Here is a 25,810-nt window from a genome sequence, read left to right on the forward strand (position 1 = left end):
ACCGTGTAATTAGTCCCGCCCACGTGTCGTAATCGAGAATTGCTCGTCCACGAAAACTATCGGTCTCCATCGAAAAAGTCAGCCAGTTTTCATTAGCAGGTATCGCTTCGTGGCCCGAAAAACCACGTGCATCAAACGAAGTGAACAGATGAGGGCGAGATTTATTCATAAATTTATGAAGATCCTCCAATTTATATCTCTAACGCCGAGCGTGCCTGTTGCAAATTCGAAGCCCGCGCCAGCAGCCGTTTCCCGCGAATATCTGGAAGAAACTTCGGAAAGCTCCGGAACTGGCTCCACTGGCCAAGACTAATTTGAACTTTTTCCTTGGAAGTTTCCAGTGACAAATTGTCCCGGACGAAAATGGAGTGCCGCTTGAGATTCAACGAGGAATTTTATTGCGTTACACTCGTAAGACCTTACCCACGGCGAGGGATAGGCAAGTACTGCGTGTACACAAATGGGAGTGAAAAATGGACGCTTTAACGACGCCGCGGAAACATCCTAACGTGCAAATGAATTTGCAGCAACGTAACGGTCAATAATGGCACGCGCAAACATTTACTTCGCGCTGTATTTGTCGTTACGCGACACTTCGTGAAAGAGCGCGAACTATAACGCAAACATTGTCGCATCCGATGGAAATTAATGTTTCCCATAATGTTTTGGTCTCCTCTCCGCGACCTCGCACTTTTAAATATTGTATTTCACCGGAGAAATTCAATTCGGGTCGAGTGATCTTTTAACCAAGCGTTACACATTTTCGGTTATTTTTTTACATGGGAGTATTTATCGAAACGAACACTTTCCGGAAAGTGTCGAGAACGAAGTGGCTCGTTAATGTTCGCTAATACGGAGATGCCATAATTCATACTTCAAAAACACGACCGTAGGTTCGATAAAAGCTCGGAAATGACGTTTCGCGAGCTTGTAATACAAATTTCATCTGTACACGGGGAAAGTAGTTGGAAAGTTAAATTAATTTTAATATAAATATGCAAATTCCATGATATTGCGTGAGCTACTTGGTTGGCAGAGTGTCAAGTAATTTGTCAGAAACTTCGACCGAGTATCACCGACATTAGCTGTAACATTAATTATACAACTTGTAACTACGAAGTTTCATCGCCCTCTTACGTTCTGTAAACGCGCGCGAGAATTGGCCAATTTAATTATCGAACAGTTTTTGGTAACGATACTTTGCTTCGTGAAAAATTAAACTTGTTCGCAAATTTCTTTCTTCCGCGTCCTTTTCCTTTCTTTATCTTTATCTTTTTCAACTACACTTTTATCTCTCCGTGAACTTTATAGACAGAATTTTACAACCCTGCTGCGATCCCTGGGGAAAACATAAACGAAGAAATTCAACGGAAACGGATCGCGTTACTTTTCGCCGGACGAACGCGTGTCTGCCGGATGCTGGCGGAAGTCAAAGCACGGAGCAATCACGACACTAGTTGAATCGAGTTTCGGCCCAACAGTAACGTCTACATGTAATTCGACCTCTGTAAATGAGCTGCGCCCGTTAACTTGCACCTGCAGCTTGGTAAATTGACGTCTGATCGAATGGCTCATTCAGTATCCTTGAATATCGTCTGAATCGATCATGTTTCTCGTTCATTTTTAATGCATCGCTGCTGCACTCGTTCGGTCGGAACGTTCCTTTCAATGGAAACAGATTTCCTTGCTGTCGAGGAATACGTAACGTAATAAAAATTAAATGTGTCTAATAAACGTGGAAAAGGGGCGTCGCTGCATTATTTCATTACGGCATTCGTTACACATTGTTTCAGAAATTGATGCGATGGGGAAGGCAACTAGGTGGTACGTTACGTGTCTTCCTATTGTTGCGTTTCAAGGTATTAGAATTGAATATCGTGATTTTTGAAACGATTTTTCCAATTTTTTCCATATTTCAGTGAGCAGAGGAAATAAAAAATGTTGTGAAGATCCCAATGACTCTCCTACATTAATGAATTTTGTGACTGGAGGATCAGGAAATACTTCATGGATCATGGTACTTAACCCCTACAGCTCGCAATTTTTCAAATCGGAGCAATCACGAATAACACTCTACCACAACAATGCTGATGGCACCTGCCAGATTTGGCGCAAAAATAATTACCTTCAATGGTGCTTTGACCTTTCTATAACGTCGTAGATGCCTTATTTCTGTTAGGAACAGTGGCTAAGTTGTTGTTTACGCTGTTGTGTAATAAAATATCCAAGAAAAATGCGGTTGGTGCTCTAAAATTCTGACTATATAATGTACAATTTGAAGATCCTTCAGAGTCATTTCGATCAGTATTTATTCCCACGAGAACAGATTTAGAAATCAAACCTCATCCAAAACACCGTACCATCGATGAACCGGTTTAAAAAACAAGAACGTTCGTCCTCGTGCTTTAAAAACGATCTGGTCCCCCGCGTAACTCAAAAAAATGAAGATCCCCGATCGATAGGAGGTATCGCAAAGCCGTCCAGGCCTCGGTTGATCCGATAAGCCGCGCAAAGTCGAGCGGCACACGAGCGAACCAAAGATAAACGGGTCGTCCTAACGAAACACAACAAGAAGCCCTAAGGGCAGGAAAGTCTCGCGCAAGACGCTTTGAATGGCGCACGATCGCGGTAAAATCACTTGGCCGTTCTGTAACGAGAACTGGCCGTGCCACAGAGCAGTTTCCGGGTTAAAGATCTCGTTGGAGCCGTGGCAAAAAAGTCGTGGCGAGTGGTGGATCGATGCCACAGCAGCGACAGCGTGGCTCCAGCCAGCAGACGTCGTCGTCGTCCCGTACACCCGCTTGTATACACCCGTACACACACCCACCCCTATCCGCCCCATTGCCATTCCCATTCCAACGATCTCCTCATCTCCATCGCCATCTACGTTCATCCCCCTTTCGCGTTCCACTCCTTTACCTCCGGGCTCCGAGTGCATCCTCGTCGAACCCACCACCCACGCCATCCACCCCTCCTCCTTTACAACCCCCCATCTACCAACCACCACCCGCCTCCCGTCCCCGTTCGCCCGTGGGCGCTCTAATACGACTACGAAGCGCGCCACGACTGTACTTATGAGAATGTAACCCACATTTCGACCTAACGTTACTTCCGGTTTGCTCGGGAAGCGTATTGTGAGTTACGCTCGATGCCGTTTCGATATCTGTCACCGTTAATGGCATTACGAGCGACCACGGACGGAACACTCGACGGAAAGTTTCTGGACGACTCGATGCAGCGTTCGGGGAGGGGACATTTCGGGGAATTCCAGGCCTTTGGAAATAGCGGTTGTAGGATTTCGCGACGGATCACCGTTGCGCGTGGTTGGTCTTTGTTGGCCGGTAATCTAGACTAGTTCACGGTAGTCATCGTGCGATGGTAGTCAAGTATGGAGAGATACGAAATGAACCGATGCCATGTGTTTCTTACGGATTTCTGCGTCACTTATAAAGTAGGATACATACACTAACGCTCGAAAGTATACGGACACTTGCTTTTGTTCTATAAAACATAACTTTGTACGAAAGGTATTATTTAGAACGCGTATATCAATTGTAATCATTATTGTTATCTTTTTTGAACTATCATAGCATAATAGAATTAATTTTTATGTACAAATTACACAACGAATATGCAGAAATAAAATTCCTGCCTAGAAATACAAAATCTAATTAAATAGTCTCAATTCCTAAGAGAATCTCAAGTTCGAGAGAAACCTCTGTGCAGAATTTCAGCTTTCTAGGTTCAAGGGTTTATTTTGGGTGTTGATACAAACTTTGCAGCCCCTTTCCACCCTATCAGGGGTTGAATCTTTTAAAATGCCGAAATATGTGTTTGATTAATTGTATCAAAGACCATTCTTATTCCTCGTATACATCATGAAGGAAACCTCTATGTAAAATTTCAGCTTTCTAGGTTCAAGGGTGTAGCCTGGACGTTGATTGTAATCAGTCAGGGCTTCATTCTTATTAGATAGATAGATTTCTCAAGTGTCCGGATACTTTTGACCGGTAGTGTGCGACAGTTTATAAGGCATATTCTATGTTTGAGACATTAAAACAGAATAATCGAAAAGATAAAAATTGATGTTAGATCCAGGTTTTGTTGCTGAGCTTTGGTCCAGCAGATTTCCAGTGGACGTATCAATCACAATTTGCGATAACCGAATTAATGGTATTCAACGTCAACGCGTTCGAGGATGAAGTTACAAACGAGACAACGTGCCGAGCAACAATTTTGCAACAGCGTCGTAGTTCTGTAATTCGGTGTGCAATATCTGCGCCGTTGTTGCTTAATTTCGAGACACGTGAACGTGCTATCACAGAGCGATGGCTCCGAATACCATTAGAAGTTTCATTCGTCCCTGGCTACTCTATTACGTCTATATCGTGGCCCGACGCATTGGGAATAGAGGTGCAATACACATTCCGGAATGTTACATCCTCTCCTCGAACACTGTCACGAATACCCGCTGTCTTATAAGGCCGCGCTCAATGTTATCTTGTCTTGTTTCGACTGCTTGCGGAAACTCGCGGTACTGAATCGAAGCGAAAAGTTTCCGACGTAGAAAGCTCCCTTAAGGGTGCAGCCAAAATTCAATGAACTTAATATGTATATTGCTTTGTTTAGGAATATTTACCACATTTGCGATCAGCAGTTGTTATACGTTTTTAATATCGAATACTGACGAAAATAATAAAATTCTGAAGCTAGACATCGGAAATTGGTATCGTTAGGGCCAAAATGGAAATTACAAAATATGTTTTGAAATATCAATGTCGTAAATATATAGTGTATACATTAAACAGGTTTTCATAATTTTGTCATAACCAGGAATAGAATTTAAAGTGACGTGAATTAACGTCAGCGGCCGCAAATGTGTTAAAAGGAACCAAGAAACAGGTAAACTGTAGAAACGGTTCTTTTCAATGGACGATGATTTAAGACAGAAATTTTTCCTTTTACCAAAATGGCAGTGGTTCAACTTAGAAGTCTCATTTTTCGACTCTCAAAATAATCGTCTTTCCTTGACAAAATAGCAAATTTCCGTCTAAACAAAAATTCTTTTGTCCACACAGCAGATGTTGAATCCTTAAAAAATTCGTGAGTTATAAATTCCTAACGCTCCACGATTATTAACGTAGAATTTCGTTAACACCTACGTAAGATAACGTAACGTAACGAACGACAAAAGCGTGTAAAGTCTGATACCACAAATACCAAGCGTAACTAATTCCATTCTCGAAGACTCGTCCTGTTTATCGTAGAACCACGATACCATTGGAATCTGGCGCAGCATGCGCTCGCCAGATCTGCACGCCTAATAAAACGCCGTGTACGATGACTGCACCGGTATATCGACAATCCATTTCTTAAATCTACGTGATTTGTTCCACGAAAGAATACAACCTAATAGCGAGAGCATTTATCGAAGAATGCGGCTCGTTCCAAGGATCTCGTCTCCGTTTCTATCCGCCCTATTCACATCCCCTGCTCTCGAGTCCTTTGTAGCCGTCCTTGTCACCCAACCCCTGCGTAATGCGGTCGTAGTACGTGCTGGTAAGTGTTCCTGGGAGAAAAATGTAACCCACATTCTGGCCGGAATGTTATTTCAAAGACGCTCGATAACGACTGCTGCGAACGAAGATGATTCTGAATTCGACCATTCCGAGTGGAATAACAAGAATGCGACGAGATAACTTCGATAGGAAAGAGCAAATATTGAAGTAGGCAACTCAAGAGTAACACCCATCCCGAGAAGAATATAATTATACCGAATACATTGATTACTTTGAATATTTATTATGGAAGAATACGCTGCCAGCCCTAATTAGTAGAACTTTAAATGAGTATCGAGAATCGGTCACGGAGCCTTGAGAGAAAATTTAATTAAGGGAGAGTATTCATGTAAAAATCAACTGCCAGGGGTTTTGTACATAAAGTTTCGAAAATGCGTACTTTCGTTTGTGAAAGTTAACGTTGTGCTGAAGTTAACGATGCAGAAATAATCTTTGACGAACTTCTTCGGGGATTATGTAAAAAAATGCTGAGACAAATTCGTAGCCCTGGGTATTTTACCTAGCTAGAGTATAACCGCTGCGACGCAACTCCTTTAAAAGTACCTCGATATTTTGTAAAGGTGGCACTTAACCCGAACGATAAAAACCTCTAATGTTGCTCCAATCGTAACAATTGCGCTCTCGAGTGGTACCGTTAACCTCGATTACTGGATACATATGTACGTGAATGTTTCTGAAATCACGGGCACCCCAAAACTATCGTTTCTGGTAACTAGAAAGGAACTATCAATCTTCCGACGTTATTTATTCCGATATACCAATTATTTTACACCGAAAGAAACTAAAATCCACCGCTGCGAGCAAATTTCTTACGGTTAAAAATAGTTGCCAGGCTCGCGAATCGTTTCATCGCCGCTTTCGACCAACGTCTACATACCTATCCGCGCGTACCATTTGGAATTAAATTTTCATAAGAAGATTGCAGTAAGATTGCGAAGCGCGGTACAAGGTGTAAATCTCGCGAGGTAAGGAAAAAGGAACGGCGAGAGGTGCCGTCTTCTACCTCTTGTTGCTCCATAAATATACACATTTCGTTAGACTGGAGTGTCCTTCTACGGGGCTCGTGGATGTCCCTTCGCCGTAATATCTTTTTTCTCCCTCCGTTCTGCGCTCTTCCGCTTCTACGTGTCCCCGCGCGCGGAAAGGGGGTGGCCGTAGAAGCCGTTGGAGTTTGTAATTAATTTTCACGGCCCGGCAACGTAATATCAACCCTTCTCGGTAGAGTGTTCTCTGTTAATCTCCCGACGAGAGAGAAATTTTGACCTTCATCGTTATCATGCCAGTCCGCGTTCCGCTGGTCTTTGTTCGCCGTTCTTCATTACCGGAAACTTACGTACTCGCCGCAAGACTTTTCCAGCTACTCGTGGGATTTACGAGGCGTCATCGAGACCCCTCTGATTCCCTGATTCACGGGAGATTAGTTCAAGTAGAACGGCTCCTTAAACGCCTATTCACGATGACTTTTAATAAGCGGGCCACGAGGCTCACTCGTGCGACAGGAACACTTTACTTGCTCCAACTGTTAACCTTCCGATGTAATAAATTAAGCGATACGTTTTGGGAAAGCTCTGTGCGGATTATGAAAAGTTACTTGCACTTCCATTTCGTTCGTTTCTGAATAAATCGCGAAGAATAGCAAAGCATGTGTGCCTCTGCGATCAAAAAAAAGTTCAATTAATTCCAGTGTTTACTCGAAGTGTACAAAAATAAAATACACGATCCCCTTATCGAATGCGTCATGCTCACGCGAGCAAAAATAAGAAAAGAACTGTGTACATAACTATGTTAACGTTATGAAGTTTTTTCGTCGTCGCGTGAACTCCGCATTGATAACAAACAGGAGTGAATAATTATAATAGCGCGTGCACGCCACATAGCGACAATCAACGAAAGAGTTTCCAGATTGGAAAGACGTATGATGATTCGAGCGATGCGAATAATTTATCGAACCATTTTGGTCGACGTTTCCGCCGATCGATTGTCTTCGATCGAAAATGGTTGTAAGTTTAAATTCAATGAAACGGAGATACAGAATAGATTCCTTTATCGGCGACGTCCCCTCGAAATAATGAATGGAATCGAGATTTAAAGAAGACGGGGTAGGAAACGGGGGTGTGGGTGGGGGGAGAGAGAAGGAAGGAGGACGAGCAGCAAATAGAAATCCTATGGTAATCTCAGCATGTTCTAGCACACTGACGTTATCTGGCCGAATCGCTATTTCGCGCCTCGCAGTCGGATAATTTATTATTGCAGCGCCGTTGCATGTGTTATCGATCGGTGGTGGTACTTTTAACGTTTGGTCGAAGGAGTGCGATTCTGGCAAGCTTGTTTCCTCGATTTCGAGACCGTCCCCATCCCTACGACGTACATCCTTTCAATGTCTCCTGTTTCCTTCAAAATCCTTTCTTCTCTTTTATAGAGCAAGGAAATTACAAGAGTATGGAGCAGATACCTTGTTCAATTATAATGAATCATTGCTTGGATCTCCATATTTTTTCGAATTAATCTATACATTTTATCATTATTTATTTCTTATTGTAAAAATATCTATTTCTTGTAGAAGGAATAAGGAATATTTCTCCAAACAATTGCTGCACTATCGATTATGGAATCCACATCTTCAGTTCGTTAAATTGTAAACGTTCCTTTATTATTTCTTTATTGCTGAACCTTTCCTGGGATACCTAAAGTAATCGACCCCCGTCCGAGTACCACCCTTATCTTCATATTTTTACGTTTTACGTCTCCTTCGCGAAGGAATTCAGTCGGCCAAATTAAGAAGAATATCCTGTTGCAAATTACACCGAGGCTATGTCCCCGCTATTAAATAAATTAATATCGCTAATCATTTGCCTTCTTCTCAAACAATTCTCTCGCGATGCCGCGACCGGCAGCGGGTTGAACCAGAAATGTTTTTCTTCGGTTTTGTTTGTTTCCGTTAACTGTTACAGGTTGTTCTGTATACGGACGAAACTCTTTCTGGTCTATTCACTGTTTAGAATTCGTTCTTTTTGTGCAACGGTACATCATCAATATTCTTCAGTCGATCTTTCATGTCGCTGAGCTTCAAAGAATTTGATACGAATAGGAGCTCTTTATGCGACGGGCTACATTGTTACGAACGACACAGACATATTACGTATCCATGGGGGTCCATTTTCATGACACACACCGGGGTTAATCTCGCGGCTAAACTTTACGCTCTAAATGTATCGTGGCCGAAAGAGGTCGGTACATTTTATTGTTCGAAGCTGTGAATCATTGGCTCACCGTCTAATAGATTTCCCGAGCCCAAGAGACGAATGAGTCGGTTGCTCGAATAATCAGATAATAATGTTCTTCGGGATGCTCCTTCTCGGAAGCAGTACGTCGTGTTGTCAGAACTGGCACGGAAATCTTGACACCTGGAAAAATTGAACAAGGGAAATAGAAGACACTAGAGAACGATGATTTTGAGATTGAAGACTGAAAGAAAGACTCGAAGCATTCATAAATGATAATTAATCGATTGTGAAATTATCATGTGATAATGGCAAGCAACATAATCTCTCATTCAACATTTAAAAGAAGCGGCAAATTCTTCTTGGACAACTCGCAAATTAATATTATTATTCTAAATCACGGGGACAGTTTCGCAGGTAATTACGAGCCCAATCATCGATTTAAACATAACGACTGTACAGCTGAAATAAATTCGATAAAGTTCCTTTACACCCGCTGGCAGAAATTGATGGTTTTCAGATATTTTATACAAAAGCGCGCTCACTTTCCACCATTGTGCCATTATGCTCATTGTTCGAAAGCCTTGAATTTTGACACTTCTGTCGTTATATCCGGCGCAGACGGGACTCGTGGAAGTACCGTGTCGAAGCTTAACAATAGTACTTATCCTTTCGCGCGATTGGAAGGGTTGCGTGTTCGATTTTGTTCTAATCGACAAGCCCCTCCGGGCGTCGTTCTCATCTTACGCTGCAGACGACAGTGATTTCTGTATTGTTAGCCAAGCACAATTCCGCGCTGAAAATAAACGAAACCGAAAACTAGAGTGTTGTTTGGTACGAATTCGTACTTAATGTCCGACGAACCCTCTTCGAGACAGTCCGTGGAAGGAGTTGACAACCCCTTCGTGGAACCCTACATCTTCTCCTCTGCGTACTTCTCCGTCACCTTTTGTAAAGGCATTGCGTTTGATAGAGATTTTTTCAACGGGAGTGCATCTCGTATTTCCGGGTTAATCTTGAAAATTGAGGAGGCTTGCCAGCAGGGTAGGTGAATGGAAAATGTTGGAGGGATTTCTTTGAAGAGGTGCAAATAATAAGAATTATCCAAATGTCATACTAAATGTAAATTCCATCTCTCTTTTAAATTTTATCTTAATGCTTCGAATTAAATTTTTTTAGTGATTTTTTCGAACGGTATTGTAAAACTACTTTCACTTTTTTTTTTAATTACTTTACTTAAGGTCACAACAACTACAGGGACCACGTCAATATCTACAATTCAATTACAATTTATTTATTATTTTAAATTTCGTTAATATATCTACTAGTTTGAGAAGTTCGTTTCTATTGTTGAGGATTGTCTGCATATTATTTAAAAGTTTGAACTCTACTCGATCGTGTCGCACTCCTTGACATTCTTCAATTAAGTGTTTAAATGTGGGATGTTCGTCATAAAAGGTACTTCCACCTTGAATTATAAATACCTGATCTAATAACAGAAATTAATTCATCGAAATATTCCGAGTCCGAGTCTGAGTCCGAGTTCCCAAAGCTCGAACGATTTTTTTTCCACGTTTACCATATTTGAATTTGCACCATGTTTCACCATTTTACCGGTTGCCAGTCAATCCGATACAATGGCGATTTAATCTGTAAACTTATTTAACCCCATTCTGCGGAATAACGATGCTCGTAACCGTTCGTTCACATTTACATTCTCATCCAGAATTCAGCGTTCAATAAATACGTTAATATTTGTTCGTTAATAAATTAACAATATTCGTTGTTTTTTTTTCTCCGTTTACGAAGTAGGTCGAATAGCTTTTTCCCAGATTTCACCTATTATAAATTCGACTTCAGTTTCGCACCGAGCACAAGTGCAGTCGATATTTTTATTCGGAGCGATTTCGAGCTCTCCGATCGAGAACAACGATGAGTTGCTAACAGGAGGCGTAAATCTCGGCTGGCGCGAAGCGAAACGAACTGGTGCTCGCGAGAATTTCGAGTGTTGCGAAATGAAGTGAAACGCTGTCGATAATTTTTCATGGACGCGATTTTCGCGCGGAACGAATATTCACGATTCTTTGAAAATCTATGGTTAAGGTTGCGTACATTTCACCTGTTAACTATAATTCTAACAGAACGTATTGAAAACAGATTTATTGATTATAAAGAAACACCAACTTATTTAAGAAATGGATCCTCTGAACCTGAATTATTGAGCATGTTAAATGACGAGTAAAATAGAATTAATAAACAAAGTTGCTACGAACAAAAATAATTTCCAAATCAAAAAAATTCGATCTGAACAATCATCTTTCATGAATTTTTTCTACTTCTCCCTGCATATTACACAGAAATCAATCAGCTCATTCTCAAAAAACACATCAAACATCACTTACAATATACACAAGTCTACATTACTATGATCGTTTCGTGGAACTTTTTTCTCCTCCAGAGTCAAAGCCTGAAAAAGAACGCTGTAGGAACGCGTGTAAAAAGGAACGAATCCGGGATACAACTAGATTCTTTAATCTCGTCGGTCGTTCGACGCGTATCTGTGACGGATGTTCGCACAGATACCTGTGCGCGTCTATCGAGTTTCGGTTTCGTGCTTTTTAACTTTATAGCCGCGGGACTGAAAGAGCTGTCGATGTTTTTTTCCCACCACTCTCAGGGCTGGGTTCTTTCTCTTTCTTTTTTTTCGAAATGCAAAAATAAGCGTACAAGGGGTGGGGAAAGGGACGGGCAGAGGAGTGAACGGTTCCGCGCGCAGAGAAGCCGAATTCATTAAAATGTTCGTGCGAAAGTACTCTGGGCGTTCGTGAGCTCCGATTGCGACGAAATAGAACAGCGAAATGATTTAACGCTTTCGCGTACATTGTGGAGTAACTATGTAGGAAATGAAGGGTAGAGGGAAGCAAAAGTGCTTCGCGATCGTAATGGAAAAGAACGAATCTCGTTCGTTGGGAAACCGCGGCACCTCGTTTCCTGAAAATTGTAGGACGACGGAAGTCTTGTGGATTGCACGAATTGGCCGTGTTAACTCGTTAGGGATTGTTGTTAATGAGATGGAGCTGGGAATTGAGCAGCTTTTATTTTTATTATTACACAGGGCATTTGAGAACTCCAAACACAAATTTGAGTCGTTAATAAATGTAGAGTTAATTACGGTGGGTGTAGAAAGTATTCGTACACCGATCAATTTCCAAAAGAACTGTGTAAAATTGTAATTTATTAACTTATTTTTTATAAACAATGACATTCTACATGTTCTAGGAAATGTCTAGAATAGATAGATTACAAAAAAAAATAGCTATTTATTAAGTTGCGAAATTAACAAGAAAAAAACAATTAATCGATAGAAATATTGAAGCAATAAGTATTCGCACAACTGTTTAAAAGTACTTTCCTGGAAATTTGATGTTTTCTAATTCGCACGGAGCAATAAACTAATATGTTTACGTTACAAACTCTGCTGTAAATGGTTCGTCATAAGAATCGTACAAATACTTATTGCTTCTATACTTTTACCCACTTTTCGCATTTTTTTGTTAATTTCACAAATTATATTAACTAGTAAATATTGTTTGGACTATATTTATCTTAGAGACTTCCGAGAATATGTAAAATATCATTGATTATAAAAAATGAAGTTAAGAAACTACAATTTCACACAAAATTTTTTTGGGAAATTAATCGGTGTACGAATACATTCTACACTCACTGTATATACCACTCTAGAATTGGTACGAGGTACGAGTTGATATGTGGTTCCATTTAGGTGTAATATATTTTGTATATTAAATAAGAATTTTATTTTTAATTATAAAATAGCTTATCGTTTGAATTAATGTTCGATTTACCGTGTCGAATGTTATCCATATGGAATATATGTAATATATGCAATAGGATAAACTAAACATTAATTCATACGGTTCGCTATTTTACGATTAAAGATAAAAGGAACGACGAAACCTCGCTTTGGCTTTTCAAGTTCAGTCGAAATAAAATACACAAACACGTACTCGTGTCGCGCAGATAAATAAACCATAAGGTTGACACGAGCGATTAGAGAATAACGACTCGATAGAAAGATTTTACTGGGAACACTGCTAATGCTGAGAAGCATACTTCACACATGAGTAACAATTCGAAGTACCTTGTGCCACTGGCCACTTCACTTTTTATCGTCTCGAAAATTCCTCCCGAAAAGAGATTTACCTCAAGTGTAAGCCCACCAAACGATTCGTTTCGAGATTACGGAATCATTAAAACTCCATTCATGAAGCACTGAATACCGGTAATGAATCATGAATACCAGTGGAACGAAACTGGGACAGAAATTGATCAGCAACCGTGATAATGGACCAACAAATATTTTAAACATTTTAAACCGACAAAACTCAGAATTTAGTAACATTGTATGATGATGGCGCGAATACAATCATGAGATTACTCGCTATTGTAATGGGAGGAGGGGGGGGGAGGATTATATACAAGCAGTACATTGATTAATCTTTATAAAAAGAATATTATTCGAAGAACGTACAAATAGTTTTTATTTAAGAACAACAGCTGAAAATTACGATAGATTTCAAGAGGGTGGAAATGAAACTAGTGGTGCCTTATGGTGGCAGGAAGCTCAAGTACCTACCCAGCAACTCATACATTACCGATTTATAATTAGAACTTGATTTCATTTCGACTTCCAAGTAACACTGGAACTGTTTGAATATTCTGCACACATTTAAAACCTGCTGAATTAAAATATTGAACTAAAATATTATTATTCGAGTAATATAATTGTGGGATATTCGAATATTATTATTCGAGTAATATAATTGTGGGGTACTCGAATATTACTATTCAATTACCCGAGTGTTCGAGTATTACATGATGATTATTATTACTCAAATATTACCATCGAATTACCATCCACTTACCGCGAGATCCAGTTTCCTTGTCGGTAAAGACGGACAGCTGACTGTGTGACCTGAAAAGATCAATGAAAATGATAAAATTTCGAATCGTTTCGAACATTATTTAATACTTAAAGGTCATTTAAGTCTAGAAAATCATAAATATCATCGTCATGACGAGATTGTTTCCCGAATTAAGAAAGCGTTACAAAGAATTTATTCTCGCAAGTTTCTTATCTCTTTCAGCATCATTTGAATGGCGAGAGAAATATTATAAATCTATAAAAACTGTTTTATACTATTCGTACGCGTAGAGTTTGCTTCTAAAGATAAACATCTGTCCTATTGGTTGAAGATTAATCTTCTCATGCACGAATAAGATGGATGCCTGTCTTTGGGGCACAGTATTCATGCAATAGTTATATAATCATTGTATTAGCTAAATACAATTTATTGGAATAAAAATTGTCCATACGTAGCATGATGACATCAGTACTAGCTGTGGAGATAAACTACCACAAACACATTTTCATATCTACTTTTATAGTTGACGTTACAATTTCTTATGCATAATAAAAAACGAAGCCTTAGATTCTGAAGTAGTAAAGAACTTTATCATTTTTCATAGCATGTTGAATTGACGTATCTCGCAAAGGAAGTACATACAACATAACTAATCTTTACAGGAGATAATCAATACTCCTAGCATAAAGTAAAAGTTTTGAAATATGTTGCGGAAAAGTGAATCGTTTCAGTTTCTCGAGTGCGTTGTGTAAACTATGATAGTGTTTCTTTTAAATCTCAAATACCGTCGGTTTACCTATTTTTATCAACCTGTGCGCTAATAAAAAAACAGCTGCTATAAATCGCCTGAATCTTCCCTGTAGACGTATAATCGAGTTTAGTGAACGTATTCCGTCGTATAGCCGTCAGATGGCCATTCACGTTCCCTGTGGTTCCCTCGTTCCCTGTTGCATACGTCAGTGAATGAGTGACCATACGCGTGGCGTTTGCTCAGCGTTATCAGTCTAAGATGAACCATATATTTGTAATCTGTCGCTCACTTCTTTAGATTACATTATGAACTGTGACTTAAGCCTGTAATTAAAGACCATCTGAATGAAATAAAGTGAAAGTCCAAGAGTCTAATGCCTGTAACATCTAAGAATGATGAACTTAAAACATGACATTGCCTGTTGCATTTCAGTTTTATTTATTTTAAGTCTTGCTAATGCTGACTACCAAACTTATCTGAACCTTCAGGTAAATAAAAACCTTATATTAATAGCTTTGAAATAAATAAATATAAGAGTGATTTATGTGTGCGCAACTTGGAGAAGAAATCTGTGGGAACATTGGAATAAATAATGTAATCATTATTACAGCATAGACCATTGCATTTGCCTGATAAGAAATTTGGATTCAATGAGTACTCTGAAGATGTTGAAAACGACGAGAAAGATAAAGCGGATTTACAAGTAGTGTCACAATGGGATTCGATGCCTGCATCGTACGACAATGAGCGTATATCAAAAACTGCAACAGATTTTGAGGTACATTCTTTGGATGTGCTTGATAAAAGTGAGTATAAGTTCTAGATTTTGTAAATAGTATGGATTACATACAGCTTATCCTGATTGATATACATGTGTTTGATGTACAGATATAGAATGGGATTCTCATTGGGCTAACAATTTGAAGTTCTGTCAGATATCTGCAGTGTCTATAGATCCAAATGGCGACATTGGAATATTTCACAGAGGATCACGAATCTGGGGCCTTAGTACATTTGATATGAATAACAGATTCAATCAAAGCAATGGCCCAATTAGAGAAAATACTATTATTCTTTTGAATAAGTCGGGTAAGAAACTATTTGAATGGGGTGCAAACATGTTCTACCTGCCACACGGTTTAACAATTGACTCGTATGGAAATTATTGGATTACCGATGTTGCCTTACATCAGGTATTTAAATTTGATGCTGAAGACATAGCAATAATGAGAAACAAGGCAAAATTGAAGAAAAGAGAGTATAATCAGGAATCAATCCATTTTGATAATCACAATATTAAGCGTTTGGTACAAAGTTATACTCCTAAACCAACACTTGTTCTTGGAAAAGCTTTTGAACCTGGCAATAGTGATAGGCGATTTTGCAAACCAACAGCAGTGGCTGTACAGAATAATGGTGACTTTTTTGTCAGCGATGGATATTGCAACTCTAGAATCATTAAGTTTAATGCGAAAGGAGAAAGGATTCTCCAATGGGGCCGACATTGGGGAGGAGAAGGTAAGCTTGTAATGATAAGTTGTTAATAACACAAATTACTTTACAATACTATGAATACATTTCTGATTGTAGCAAACATGTATGTACAAACTCCTCCGGTAAATGCATTCTTAGTACCACATGCTTTAGCTCTGGCTAGTGAATATAACTTAATTTTTGTCGCTGATAGAGAAAATGGTAGAGTTTTATCTTTCTCTGCAAAGGATGGAACATTTCAGAAAGAATATAAGCATCCTGCAATTGGCACAAAGATCTACAGTGTAGCATATGCTAAAGAAAAGCTATATTTAATTAATGGACCTGATGCAAATTATAATATCCATATACGAGGATTCATTCTTGATATAAATTCAGGAAATATATTATCTCAGTTTGGGCCTGAACATTATATGGACAGGCCACACGATATAGCCGTGACGAAAAATGGATCAGAAATATATGTAGTGGAATTAGATAATCACACTGTGTACAGATTTTTGCAAGGTAAAATTGTTCATTTTTTAATTAAATTATTGATTAAATATTCGTGTTTAAATATTTGTATTTTTGTTTTGCAGATACAAATGCTTCCATGCAAACTGGAAATGTAGCAATGAACACGAATGCTCATCGTGAACCTGCATCTTTAACGGACAGTAACTCTAACAATCCTTCCACTGGAGGTACTACAACAGCAACATTAGTCTTTTACCTTGTTACAGCAGCAGTCACTTTTATTGCCTTGTGTGTAACAATTGCTGCAATTGTAGCAAGATGTCAAAAAAGAGGTAGATTGTTTCAGTATGATGAATCTGCTGTCGAATTCGCAAAACTAGTCGAATAAGAGTATTCGTTTGACTAATTTTTGATTGTTGAATAATAGCTGTGCACGCATGTCGAATAGTTTAGTAAAAATCCAGCGTTTGGTAGTGACTTTGTCAAATGTAGTTACTAATCTTACGAATCTATCACATGCTATTTAACCGAGCGTGATTTCCTAAATGTCTACTAAAGGATGGAAGAACCAGTGAGATTTATAGAGTTCAAAATTTAGAAACCAGCTATTTTTTTTATATAATTTCTTTAAAAATTATTGATCTTTATGCTGCAAAAAATTTGACAAGCTTTTGTACTGGCTTTGCACGTGTTTGATGCACCTTAATGCTGTTCTATCATTTAATGAGTGAGATCTGAATGTACATATAAATAAAATATTTATATAACTGTGTTTATTTTTGAAGCAAGTAATTAATTTTAACGAAGTCTTTACGAAAAATATTTTTAGAATGGGGCCAGTACAAGAGGATTGTATATAAATATGTATCAGATGTGGTTAAACGGTTGAGTGCTATTTTAACCATTATTTTTATTCCAATCACTGAATACTGAAATTAATATTTAATCTTCCTATTTTACATAGAAGGATGGTTCAAGTTTTTATATTCTATCATGTGAGTTAATTAGATAACTTGCTCGTAAAATATGACTATAAACTTAAATACCACATTAATCAACATTCCATCTACTTCGCTTGATGTCCATTTAAATAGTAGAATATTTAATAATTTATGTACTTATTGTGTAAATATTATTTACAATTTTCTGTGATCGCACAAGTGTAAAATATATTTTATTTATATTCTTATTATTGATCTTGATACTGCATTCAGAACTTATGTGCTTCGTTATGAAACTCGAATTCTTCTTAAGAATTTTTACAGTATTTTTCGTGTGTACTTAGCTTGAAACATTGCATTTCTTTTGTTCTACCTCTTGTATGATAATGGTTCATTTATTTATTTTACATGTCCATACCTTGTAAACAAAAATATACGTGTTTTCATTTCAACTGTGTTTTTGGTTATTGCCCTGCATATTATCCTATTTATCTGTCAGCAAGTTAACGTAAGTATTGCATAGTATTGTAGTGCACGACGCTTACAGTTGTATAGCAGCTACATTTCATGCTACATATGCTGTTTTTGCAATGCATTCTTTTATACTAACGAATACACTATCTTGTATTTTGGTAAAGAATTAAATTTTAAATATTATAGACTAAAATCCATAAATTAGTAATGTATTTAGAGAGGTATATAATTTTAAGCATTCAGTTACATGTAGAATTCTAATTAGTGAGGTATTCGTCATTCGAATACTCTTCTGAGAAGTCATTTTGCCTATCACTGTTTGAAATTCGATATCTCTTGAAAAGATTGTCTAATGCCAAATTATTTTTACAAACAGGCTGTTTATTATTAATGCGAAAAAGAATGCGGTGGGAAGCAGAGAGGCGAGAGAACTTTAGACTGTCCAGTCTTTTAGAAGGCAGAAGAGGCAAAAGCTTCAAAATAATGGAGAAACGACCAAATCCGCGCGACTTTAGCAAATTGAATACGGAACCAGAAACCTCGGAAGACGAGCATCCAGAGAATAGTCTTTCGAGGATCGTTTAATAGGAATTCTCCATTCTCGATTATCAAGCGTACAAATTAAGAAGTCATACTTCAAATTCTTACAAAATATCCGTTTCCCCGTTCAATTTGACGCCTTTTGCTTGCGAATTTAAATCAGGGATGCCTTCATGCTTGACTTCACAACTGCTGTTTCAAATTGCGAGGTACGTCGACCAACTTTTCACGACTGTTGCCTTCTGACATCAGAATACTTAACCACCACTCGTTTAACTAAGTACGCGCAAATTTAATACGTTTACTGCGGTCGCCTTTTTCCTCGATTTTGCATATTCGACGATTCATATCTTTTTATATCTTAATTGATTGAATATTCGAAGTATCGCGAGCATACGTAACGAATAAAATTTCAACTTACATCAATGTTACGTTTTGATTAAATATGAATAACATCTATTTCTGTTAGTTATCAACTTAATTTTGTCCCGTGTCGCAGTGAACGTATTAATTAATTCAATTTTGCATAAGATACTACTAATGTATGTTTTAAATGATTCCTAAAACCGGAGAAGTATTAAAATGTTTTCCCTGTTGTTGAGAAACGAGATATACTCGATTACAATATACGACATATGTGTATATTTAAAGATAACAATTGTGATCGATACGCGTCTGCGATTATTCGATCAATCGAATATTGAATTTACAACATATGTGTGCGCTTTTCAATATTTTCAGAAAAAAGAAATGTTTCAATTCGTATGTCCCAAGATTAGAAACATTATTTTGAAAATCGATGTTAAGTTCCACAGTCAATTACAGAACTAGAAGTTAAACTGTTTTTTAGAAAATATTAATATCTTTTAACCCTTTATACAATTATTTCTTATTTTAGTAATTTAGTTTATAAAATTATTTATTCTCCATTGATGATCAATATAAACTACTAACCGATACATGAAACAAATAAAAAAAGACAGAAAATATCTTGTTATTTGAAAACGTTGAGTAAGATGATAATATCGATATACCTAGTATATGTTTAAAATTTAAAAGAGTTAACTCTAAGGATAGTTGTTTCAGAATATTATAACTTACCTGATAACAATGGCCTTGCAAATGATACTTGGAAAGTGACCAAACTTGTGCTATATATACTATCTGTCAATATCTGTTTACAAATTATATAATGTAATTATGTATTGTAAATCATTGACATATCCCTTTAATGATACAAGGAAAACAACTACAAAATCTATATTTCGTCTCGAATATAATCATACTCTTATCGTTATACACTCGATGCTCTTTACTTCAAGCTTTAAAGATAAACATTCCTACGCGTGTGTTCGATGGAAACAGTATTTTAATAGTACCTGATGTTGAATTTTTGTAAGTTCGAATGCATTTACGTATTCGTTGTACATATCCGTTTCTACTCACGTTCGCTCTTCCATAGATCCTTGCGTTTCGATTTCACATTCAAACGACGTTAGTCCATAAGTTACAGTACTTAATTCGTTTGCGTTCGAAATACTCTGCTGATATTTATTATGTGTATTGCCATAAACATGGTATATGTACCCGTGAACATGGAAATGTATATTTTCAAATAAAAATGCGTGTTTGTACTACCGTAACCATTCAAACGAAGCATTTCATGCATTCTCGCGTTTTGGTGAATCTATGAGGGCTTGTGACTTTTTGATAATGATTTATTTTACACACTTAGTTGTCCTCTATACACAACTATACAACGATAAAAATTAAAATTTTTCTATTTATCACTAATTAAGGTCATCGACGATAATGATCCGTGGTAAAGATGCGATAAAGTCAGTCCATTCTTTCGTGATACATTCTATCAAGTCTGCTTTTCGTTCGATCGCAATTAGAGTTATGCGAATGGGAGCTGATCAGAGATGGGCGAAATTCCTGTCTGAATACAAAATTTCAGGAAACGAATAAACGATAGCGTAACTTTTAATCCAATATTCGTTCCACAGAAATTGTTGTTCACGTTATACAACGAAATTATGTTTTATTTACGTTGAACGATCAAGAGCAAGCGTTCCAAATAAATGTCTACGCCGTATCTGTTATTCGAATAAAATCTTGCCCATCTCTGGGGCTGTCTCGTGATTCAATTCGATCGTTAGCAAGCGCGACACCTTCGCGAGAGAATCGATCCGTAAAATGATTTTTATACGATAAATAAATAATTATTATCTTTCGCGCATCTCGACGGGAAGCGATGACGCAATTTCGAGGGACGCCTGTGTCGTCGTGTTTACAGTAGCTTATTTAAATATGTATAAAAATGTGCAAGTCAGTAGCGTAGAAAATATGTATCGGGGGGTTGGTGAACGACAGAAAGGGGAGAAAGAACTGTTGAGCGTTGAGTTGTTGATCGAATGTAGGGTCGATCGACGCTCGTGGATAATATATTAAATTCGTTAGTATATTATTCTGCCACAATGTAATGTCACAGAATCGCATTGAAATTGTGTCACGCGTCGTTTAAAATCGCGAATGGTTGTATGAACTGGTTTATTCGATACTATAGACTGTGTAAGACGGTTGAAATTGTATATAATTGTGAACGGTTGATCAGTTGTAACGTGACTGACTTTTGGTGTTGGTTAGGGGTTAATGATGTTTCCTGCGATGGTTTTGGACGCACCAAGAACGAAGGGCAAACCAAGAGGGAACGTGGAGTCAGAGTCAGTTCGAGTACAAATCATGTTTCATCCCGAACACAAATCGCATCAGCGGGATGAAATATTCCGGGTAAACACATCGTCACCTCGCGGCTATATTATTATTTTTTTTTTGTACATTAAAAATCGTATACGTTTCGTAGTAATACACTGACAACTGCATATCGTTAATTTCATATTTTATCACTAACTTTTACCTAATGCTACCGTAAATTCGTAACTAGAATAATCGATCATCGTCGTGTACCATCGCGAACCGTTATCTGGTACCGCCACTTGAGTTTTCTTGCAATATCGTGCTCCGTCGCTGTTTAAGGGAGGAGAAAAGAACACGGGAACAGAGTGTGGGGCAAAAATATCACAATGTCCAAGTATACTCGCGTTCGACCGTAATTAGGGGGGGGGGAGGATGTTCGCTTACAATATTAAATTATTATTAATATTAGACGTATACTCTATTTACAAAACTTACGCCTCGGTGTACAACAACAGAACAATCTCTATATTTATAGTGTTCTAGAGGAGGTTATTTACGAATGTAATATACGGAGCTGCTAACTTGCCTTTTAATTACACAAAGTACTGTTCCTTTCATGCAAGACGCGACGGTACGTAGACTGGAGAACTGCGGTGAATACCCCTGGATGGAATTCAAATTTAACGAGAGCAGAATTTTTAAAAACGGTTAGTCTCACCTATCGTTACTTGTCGAATGAAAATTAATCGTAAAGTAAAATATTTCAGAAGAAACAAACGAACATTTAACAGTCGATTTTTTTCAAAATTTTGTCCTAGTACGCACCTTGGCTGTCTTCAGGGTTCGCTCGATTTCGTCGTCCTATCCAATCCGCGCCTGAAGTACGAAGCCAAACTAAGAAAGACTAGCTTCTGTTCGCTATATAACTTATACGACTTGTTGTCCACGCTTATTAAAGCCCAATGCAATCGTTGAACAGTGGTCAATTCGCTTGAACAAAAATCAACAAGATTCGAAACAAATATCGCGGGAAAGGTCGCGAAAACGCGCTTTCCTTTCGTTTTATACACATAAAAGAGCCACGAACGAAACTGAATCGAGGTTTCTTTTTCCAGAAGCGAGTGATTACGAATCGCGTACGCAACGTCACCGATTAGCCGAGCAACAGCGCGCGACCGCCTCGTCGTATGCAAAACTTAATAGTATCGATCCGTAATCTATAATATTTGTCACGCCAATTTTTTCCTATATTTACAATGCCATACATAATACTATATTAACTTGTCGTATACTTTTCGTTACACCGTGCCGCGACGTGTAGATTCGTCATCTAAACGCTAAGCGTGCGCTCGAATCGTTCGTTTAGACTTCGGTTAAATAAAGCTCGCAGCTGTCGTCTGTCGTTACAGAGGAAAATTATATATAATACAAAACGTTAACAGGTAATTATACATGCGTATTATGTACGATTAATACACCAGACTGTGGACGAAATAAGGGCGATGTTCCGCGCGAAAAGAACTCGTTCATGCTAGCATGCGTGCGCGAGAAAAGTGTCATAAGCCCATGCAACGAGCCATGGCACTTCTTTCTCGCGCGTACAATACAACGAAGGGTACGTTCTCAATTATTCATCGGTGGAATTCGGTTCATCAATCGCAATATAGCAATTAGAAATCGGAACGTGCGTTCAATTGCGTCTTTGGTGTCACGAACAAGTTTTTTTCGATCGGGTGTACAAGTAGGGGAATTAAATTAAATTAATCGTTTCGCATTATCGGTGAAGCAATCGTGCTGGTACAAATTTTGGAATCTTTGTTATTATATGGTAAAGTCAGTCCAAGCATCTTACAGTTTCACCCATTTTATTCTGGTCCTCTTTAGGGAATGAACAAAAGTATCTACACTTTTCTGTACATTCCTCTTTACTCGTTGTTAAGTGCTGTTTTACTGCTTGCAAGGAGGACCAGAATAAAGTAGTTGCAACGTTACAACTCCTGGGAACGACTTCACCTCGGAATAATTTATTTACACCAAGCAGTAATTAAAATTTTCGTTTTCAATCCTTAATTGAAATATTACGAATACGGGGACCATAGCAAATCGTCCGACGAATATCGGTGATAGAGTTGGTATATTTACTGTCGACGCGCGAGAAGAATGCCATAGATTCCGTCCCTTGGAAAGCGCTGAATAGGATTCGGCAACTCCAGAAGCAGAGTAGCATTCTTTTCGTGCGCTGATAATATGCGCATATCAAGCAACCATCGCGTCTTCTCAGCGTTGCACAGCTTTGATGTGACACGGATCCTCTCAAAGATGTCGTTACACGTTGTATGTTCTCGTAACGAAGCAACTGTTTCGTTCGTAATACGGAAGCTTCCTTACTTCAACGTGTTTTCAATCGAAAACTTTATAGTAGCGATCTTGTTACTTGGACTTCGCCATCGCACTTGTTGTCGAAGGAAGAAACGTACTTCCAGTCCACTAACCCCATCGATAAAACGTTATCTCTTTAATCGTAGCGGAGAACCACTTAAGACGAGTCACGAATCAGTCCAGCGCCAAGAGAACGTGCCTTCCCATTATGATTACAGAAATCGACAAAAATTCGTTGTTGCTGTGAGTCCTATGTTCTGATGTCATCTCGACAGAGACCACGGGTTCTCGCGTCTCCGTCGTTCGATTGCTTCGACCCCTTATCTTTTCCTCGAACATGGTACCCCGAAGCCTTCTTTCTTACTCTCGGACCACGCCTGACTTCAGCACCTCGATGGAAACACCTCGGCGGTAAGAAGACCGTATCACGACGCTGTCGATAGTTGAAATCGCTGAAAACGAATGCCTACACCTGGTGTCGCGAACGTGAAAGCTCCTCGAGCGACTACCCCTGGCAGAGGAGAAATCCTCGTCATACGAACAACGTCTTCCGTCCCGCCACGCGTTACTTCGACCCGCTACCCTGCACATTGACCGCTCGGAACGCGCTGTCCACAAAGAGGGCAACTCTGTTTGAACTGTTTCCTCGACAGAACTTATCGTAGAGTCGATACCTGGCGTAAATCCGAAGCACCTCAGTAAACGGAATTATACTGCATGTTGTCGGCGTATTGCGGCTGTCCAGCTGGCGGCGGCGGTTGTGGACTGTACTGCTGCGACGTGTCCGAGGCGCGACGCCTGAGCGCCGCGATGCTGTGGGCGCCTCTCCAATCCGACGTCTCGTTCGCGTTCACATCTGCTGCCACGCAGGAAACACCGCCGCCGCCGCCGCCGCCGCCCCCGCTGCCGGAAGTCGTCCCTGGCGAGCCCTGGCCGCAGTTCAAGGCCGAGCCCAGCCCGCCTCCCTGACCCACGCTGGATCCACCCGGAGAGGAGCCCCGGGACGCTGTCACATGCACACCCCCTGCAAGTCAGAAAATACGTGCCCTTCAAACCTTTTCATTGGCGAGGAAAACCTGTATGCTCAGAGGTTGTTTCTCAGATTGCTCAGATTTATTTCGGAATTCATTCAGAAGAATGAATAGAATATAGATACTCATGGGTAGAAATTAAATAAAGATGGGGAAGGCTTAAGGAAGAGTTTACGAGAGCTAGAAAGTTTATATGGTTTGTGTTCTTTTTAACTCGGGTATCTAGGGCAGTTTTGTTACTGTAACAAGAGAAGAAGTGTCGTTGATCCTGCGTCCTGAGGAAATTACAAGCAAAGGAAATCATAATTCCTTATAGTTGTAGATAATTAACACATTGTTAACCGACAATTTTACGCAGAATCGATTTCATATCACAGGCTATTAATTCGTAATTTTTTTACTACTGTATTACTGAGTGATATAAACTTAAATAGCTTTTGCAAAATTCTATATCGCCCTGGGTTTCATAAATTGAAATAGATAATGCAAGTGCAAACACGAGTTTACTCGTGACCGGTCAACAATCTGTTGATATACGTTTACCATATTGCGTTATAAAACCGAGCAAAACGCGAGGCATTACTTTCTCAAAAAGTTGGAATACGAGCAGAAGTGGCGTGAAAATGCCATCATGAAGGAACCGAAGGTGAAACTGAATCCACGGGGACTAAGGGTAAAGGCTGGACCAGCGTTCTCCCATAGGATCATTTCTAAGTTGTCGAGCTATACATACGCGCCACAGTCTTCCATACTAATGACTCTCTCCGTTATGTTCCTAAACATTGCATCTCCGACAGTCACCAGAATCCCCTGGGAGCCCAACCCTCTCGACCGACCACCTAAACATAGCTTAGCTCGTGAAAATTGAATGCAGTTCAAAAACCTCGACTACCTATATATCCTTTTCCTAAATATATTTTTTTATAAACGCATCTATCAAAGGATAGAGAAAAATCACAACTCCTGGCGGACGAAGGTACGGGTTTATTTGCGGACGATTTAATTCGCAGAGGTTACGGTCGATGCAACATTGTTCTTAGCGGCTCGTCGAATAGTCAGGCACGAGAACCCTTAGCCAGGTAGCGTAATTTACAGGTGCGATACCGCAGGTGCAGCGATGGAACGTTTCCCTTTCTTCGCTGGAGATATTAATACGGTAGGCTCACAAAGTGCGTGGGGTGTGCTACCGGGTGTCGTAAAGTCGTTTCCGCCTCTTCCTGCGCCACGTTGGTGGCCTCGTCGAGAGACAACGGGGAAAAGGGATCTTTTTATGGCGGTATCGCGGAGAGGAGCAC

General features: G+C 39.1%; 3 protein-coding genes across 7 annotated transcripts in view; 1 reads left to right on the top strand and 2 right to left on the bottom strand.

Annotated features, from left to right (window-relative positions):
* Positions 1–13,385: 13,385 nt before the first annotated feature.
* Positions 13,386–14,721, bottom strand: LOC128890590 (uncharacterized). 3 transcript variants are annotated; one of them, XM_054149243.1, is made up of 3 exons: positions 14,543–14,721; positions 13,747–13,796; positions 13,386–13,540 (listed from the first exon to the last, which is right to left on the bottom strand). In XM_054149243.1, the coding sequence occupies exons 1-3, from the start codon at positions 14,719–14,721 to the stop codon at positions 13,500–13,502; spliced, it is 270 nt and encodes an 89-aa protein (XP_054005218.1). In that variant the 3' UTR covers positions 13,386–13,499. The 3 variants fall into 3 exon arrangements, with proteins under 3 accessions (XP_054005218.1, XP_054005217.1, XP_054005216.1); XM_054149242.1 differs by having other exon boundaries at positions 13,386–13,557; XM_054149241.1 differs by having other exon boundaries at positions 13,386–13,560.
* LOC128890578 (peptidyl-alpha-hydroxyglycine alpha-amidating lyase 1-like) lies at positions 14,687–20,048 on the top strand. 2 transcript variants are annotated; one of them, XM_054149217.1, is made up of 6 exons: positions 14,687–14,985; positions 15,108–15,303; positions 15,386–16,015; positions 16,088–16,498; positions 16,573–16,677; positions 18,242–20,048. In XM_054149217.1, the coding sequence occupies exons 1-6, from the start codon at positions 14,890–14,892 to the stop codon at positions 18,448–18,450; spliced, it is 1,647 nt and encodes a 548-aa protein (XP_054005192.1). In that variant the 5' UTR covers positions 14,687–14,889; the 3' UTR covers positions 18,451–20,048. The 2 variants fall into 2 exon arrangements, with proteins under 2 accessions (XP_054005192.1, XP_054005191.1); XM_054149216.1 differs by having other exon boundaries at positions 14,688–14,985; positions 16,573–16,782.
* Positions 20,049–20,158: 110 nt separating this feature from the next.
* LOC128890585 (homeobox protein orthopedia) overlaps positions 20,159–25,810 on the bottom strand; it is a 42,500-nt gene continuing 36,848 nt past the window's right edge. The window contains exons 6-7 of one of the 2 annotated variants that reach the window (XM_054149235.1): positions 24,159–24,508; positions 20,159–24,092 (exon numbers count right to left, since the gene is read on the bottom strand). In XM_054149235.1, the coding sequence (XP_054005210.1) occupies positions 24,180–24,508 (329 nt within the window). In that variant the 3' untranslated portion in view covers positions 20,159–24,092; positions 24,159–24,179. Of the gene's footprint in view, positions 24,509–25,810 lie in introns of both variants that reach the window. The other variant, XM_054149234.1, reaches the window with a different exon arrangement.

Source organism: Hylaeus anthracinus, unplaced genomic scaffold (assembly GCF_026225885.1).
Source record: "Hylaeus anthracinus isolate JK02 unplaced genomic scaffold, UHH_iyHylAnth1.0_haploid 12001, whole genome shotgun sequence".
NCBI classification, from domain to species: Eukaryota; Metazoa; Arthropoda; class Insecta; order Hymenoptera; family Colletidae; genus Hylaeus; species Hylaeus anthracinus.

Bases quoted from the DNA above. Each gene is read 5' to 3' on its own strand.
- LOC128890590 (XM_054149241.1), bottom strand. From the start codon at position 14,721: ATGGTCACTCATTCACTGACGTATGCAACAGGGAACGAGGGAACCACA. The intron at 13,797-14,542 runs GTAAACCGACGG...TGATCTTTTCAG, and splicing joins GCACAGGTTGATAAAAATAG to GTCACACAGTCAGCTGTCCG. The intron at 13,561-13,746 runs GTAAGTGGATGG...ATTTTAATTCAG, and splicing joins CAAGGAAACTGGATCTCGCG to CAGGTTTTAAATGTGTGCAG.
- LOC128890578 (XM_054149216.1), top strand. From the start codon at position 14,890: ATGATGAACTTAAAACATGACATTGCCTGTTGCATTTCAGTTTTATTT. The intron at 15,304-15,385 runs GTGAGTATAAGT...TTTGATGTACAG, and splicing joins TTTGGATGTGCTTGATAAAA to ATATAGAATGGGATTCTCAT. The intron at 16,016-16,087 runs GTAAGCTTGTAA...TTCTGATTGTAG, and splicing joins CCGACATTGGGGAGGAGAAG to CAAACATGTATGTACAAACT.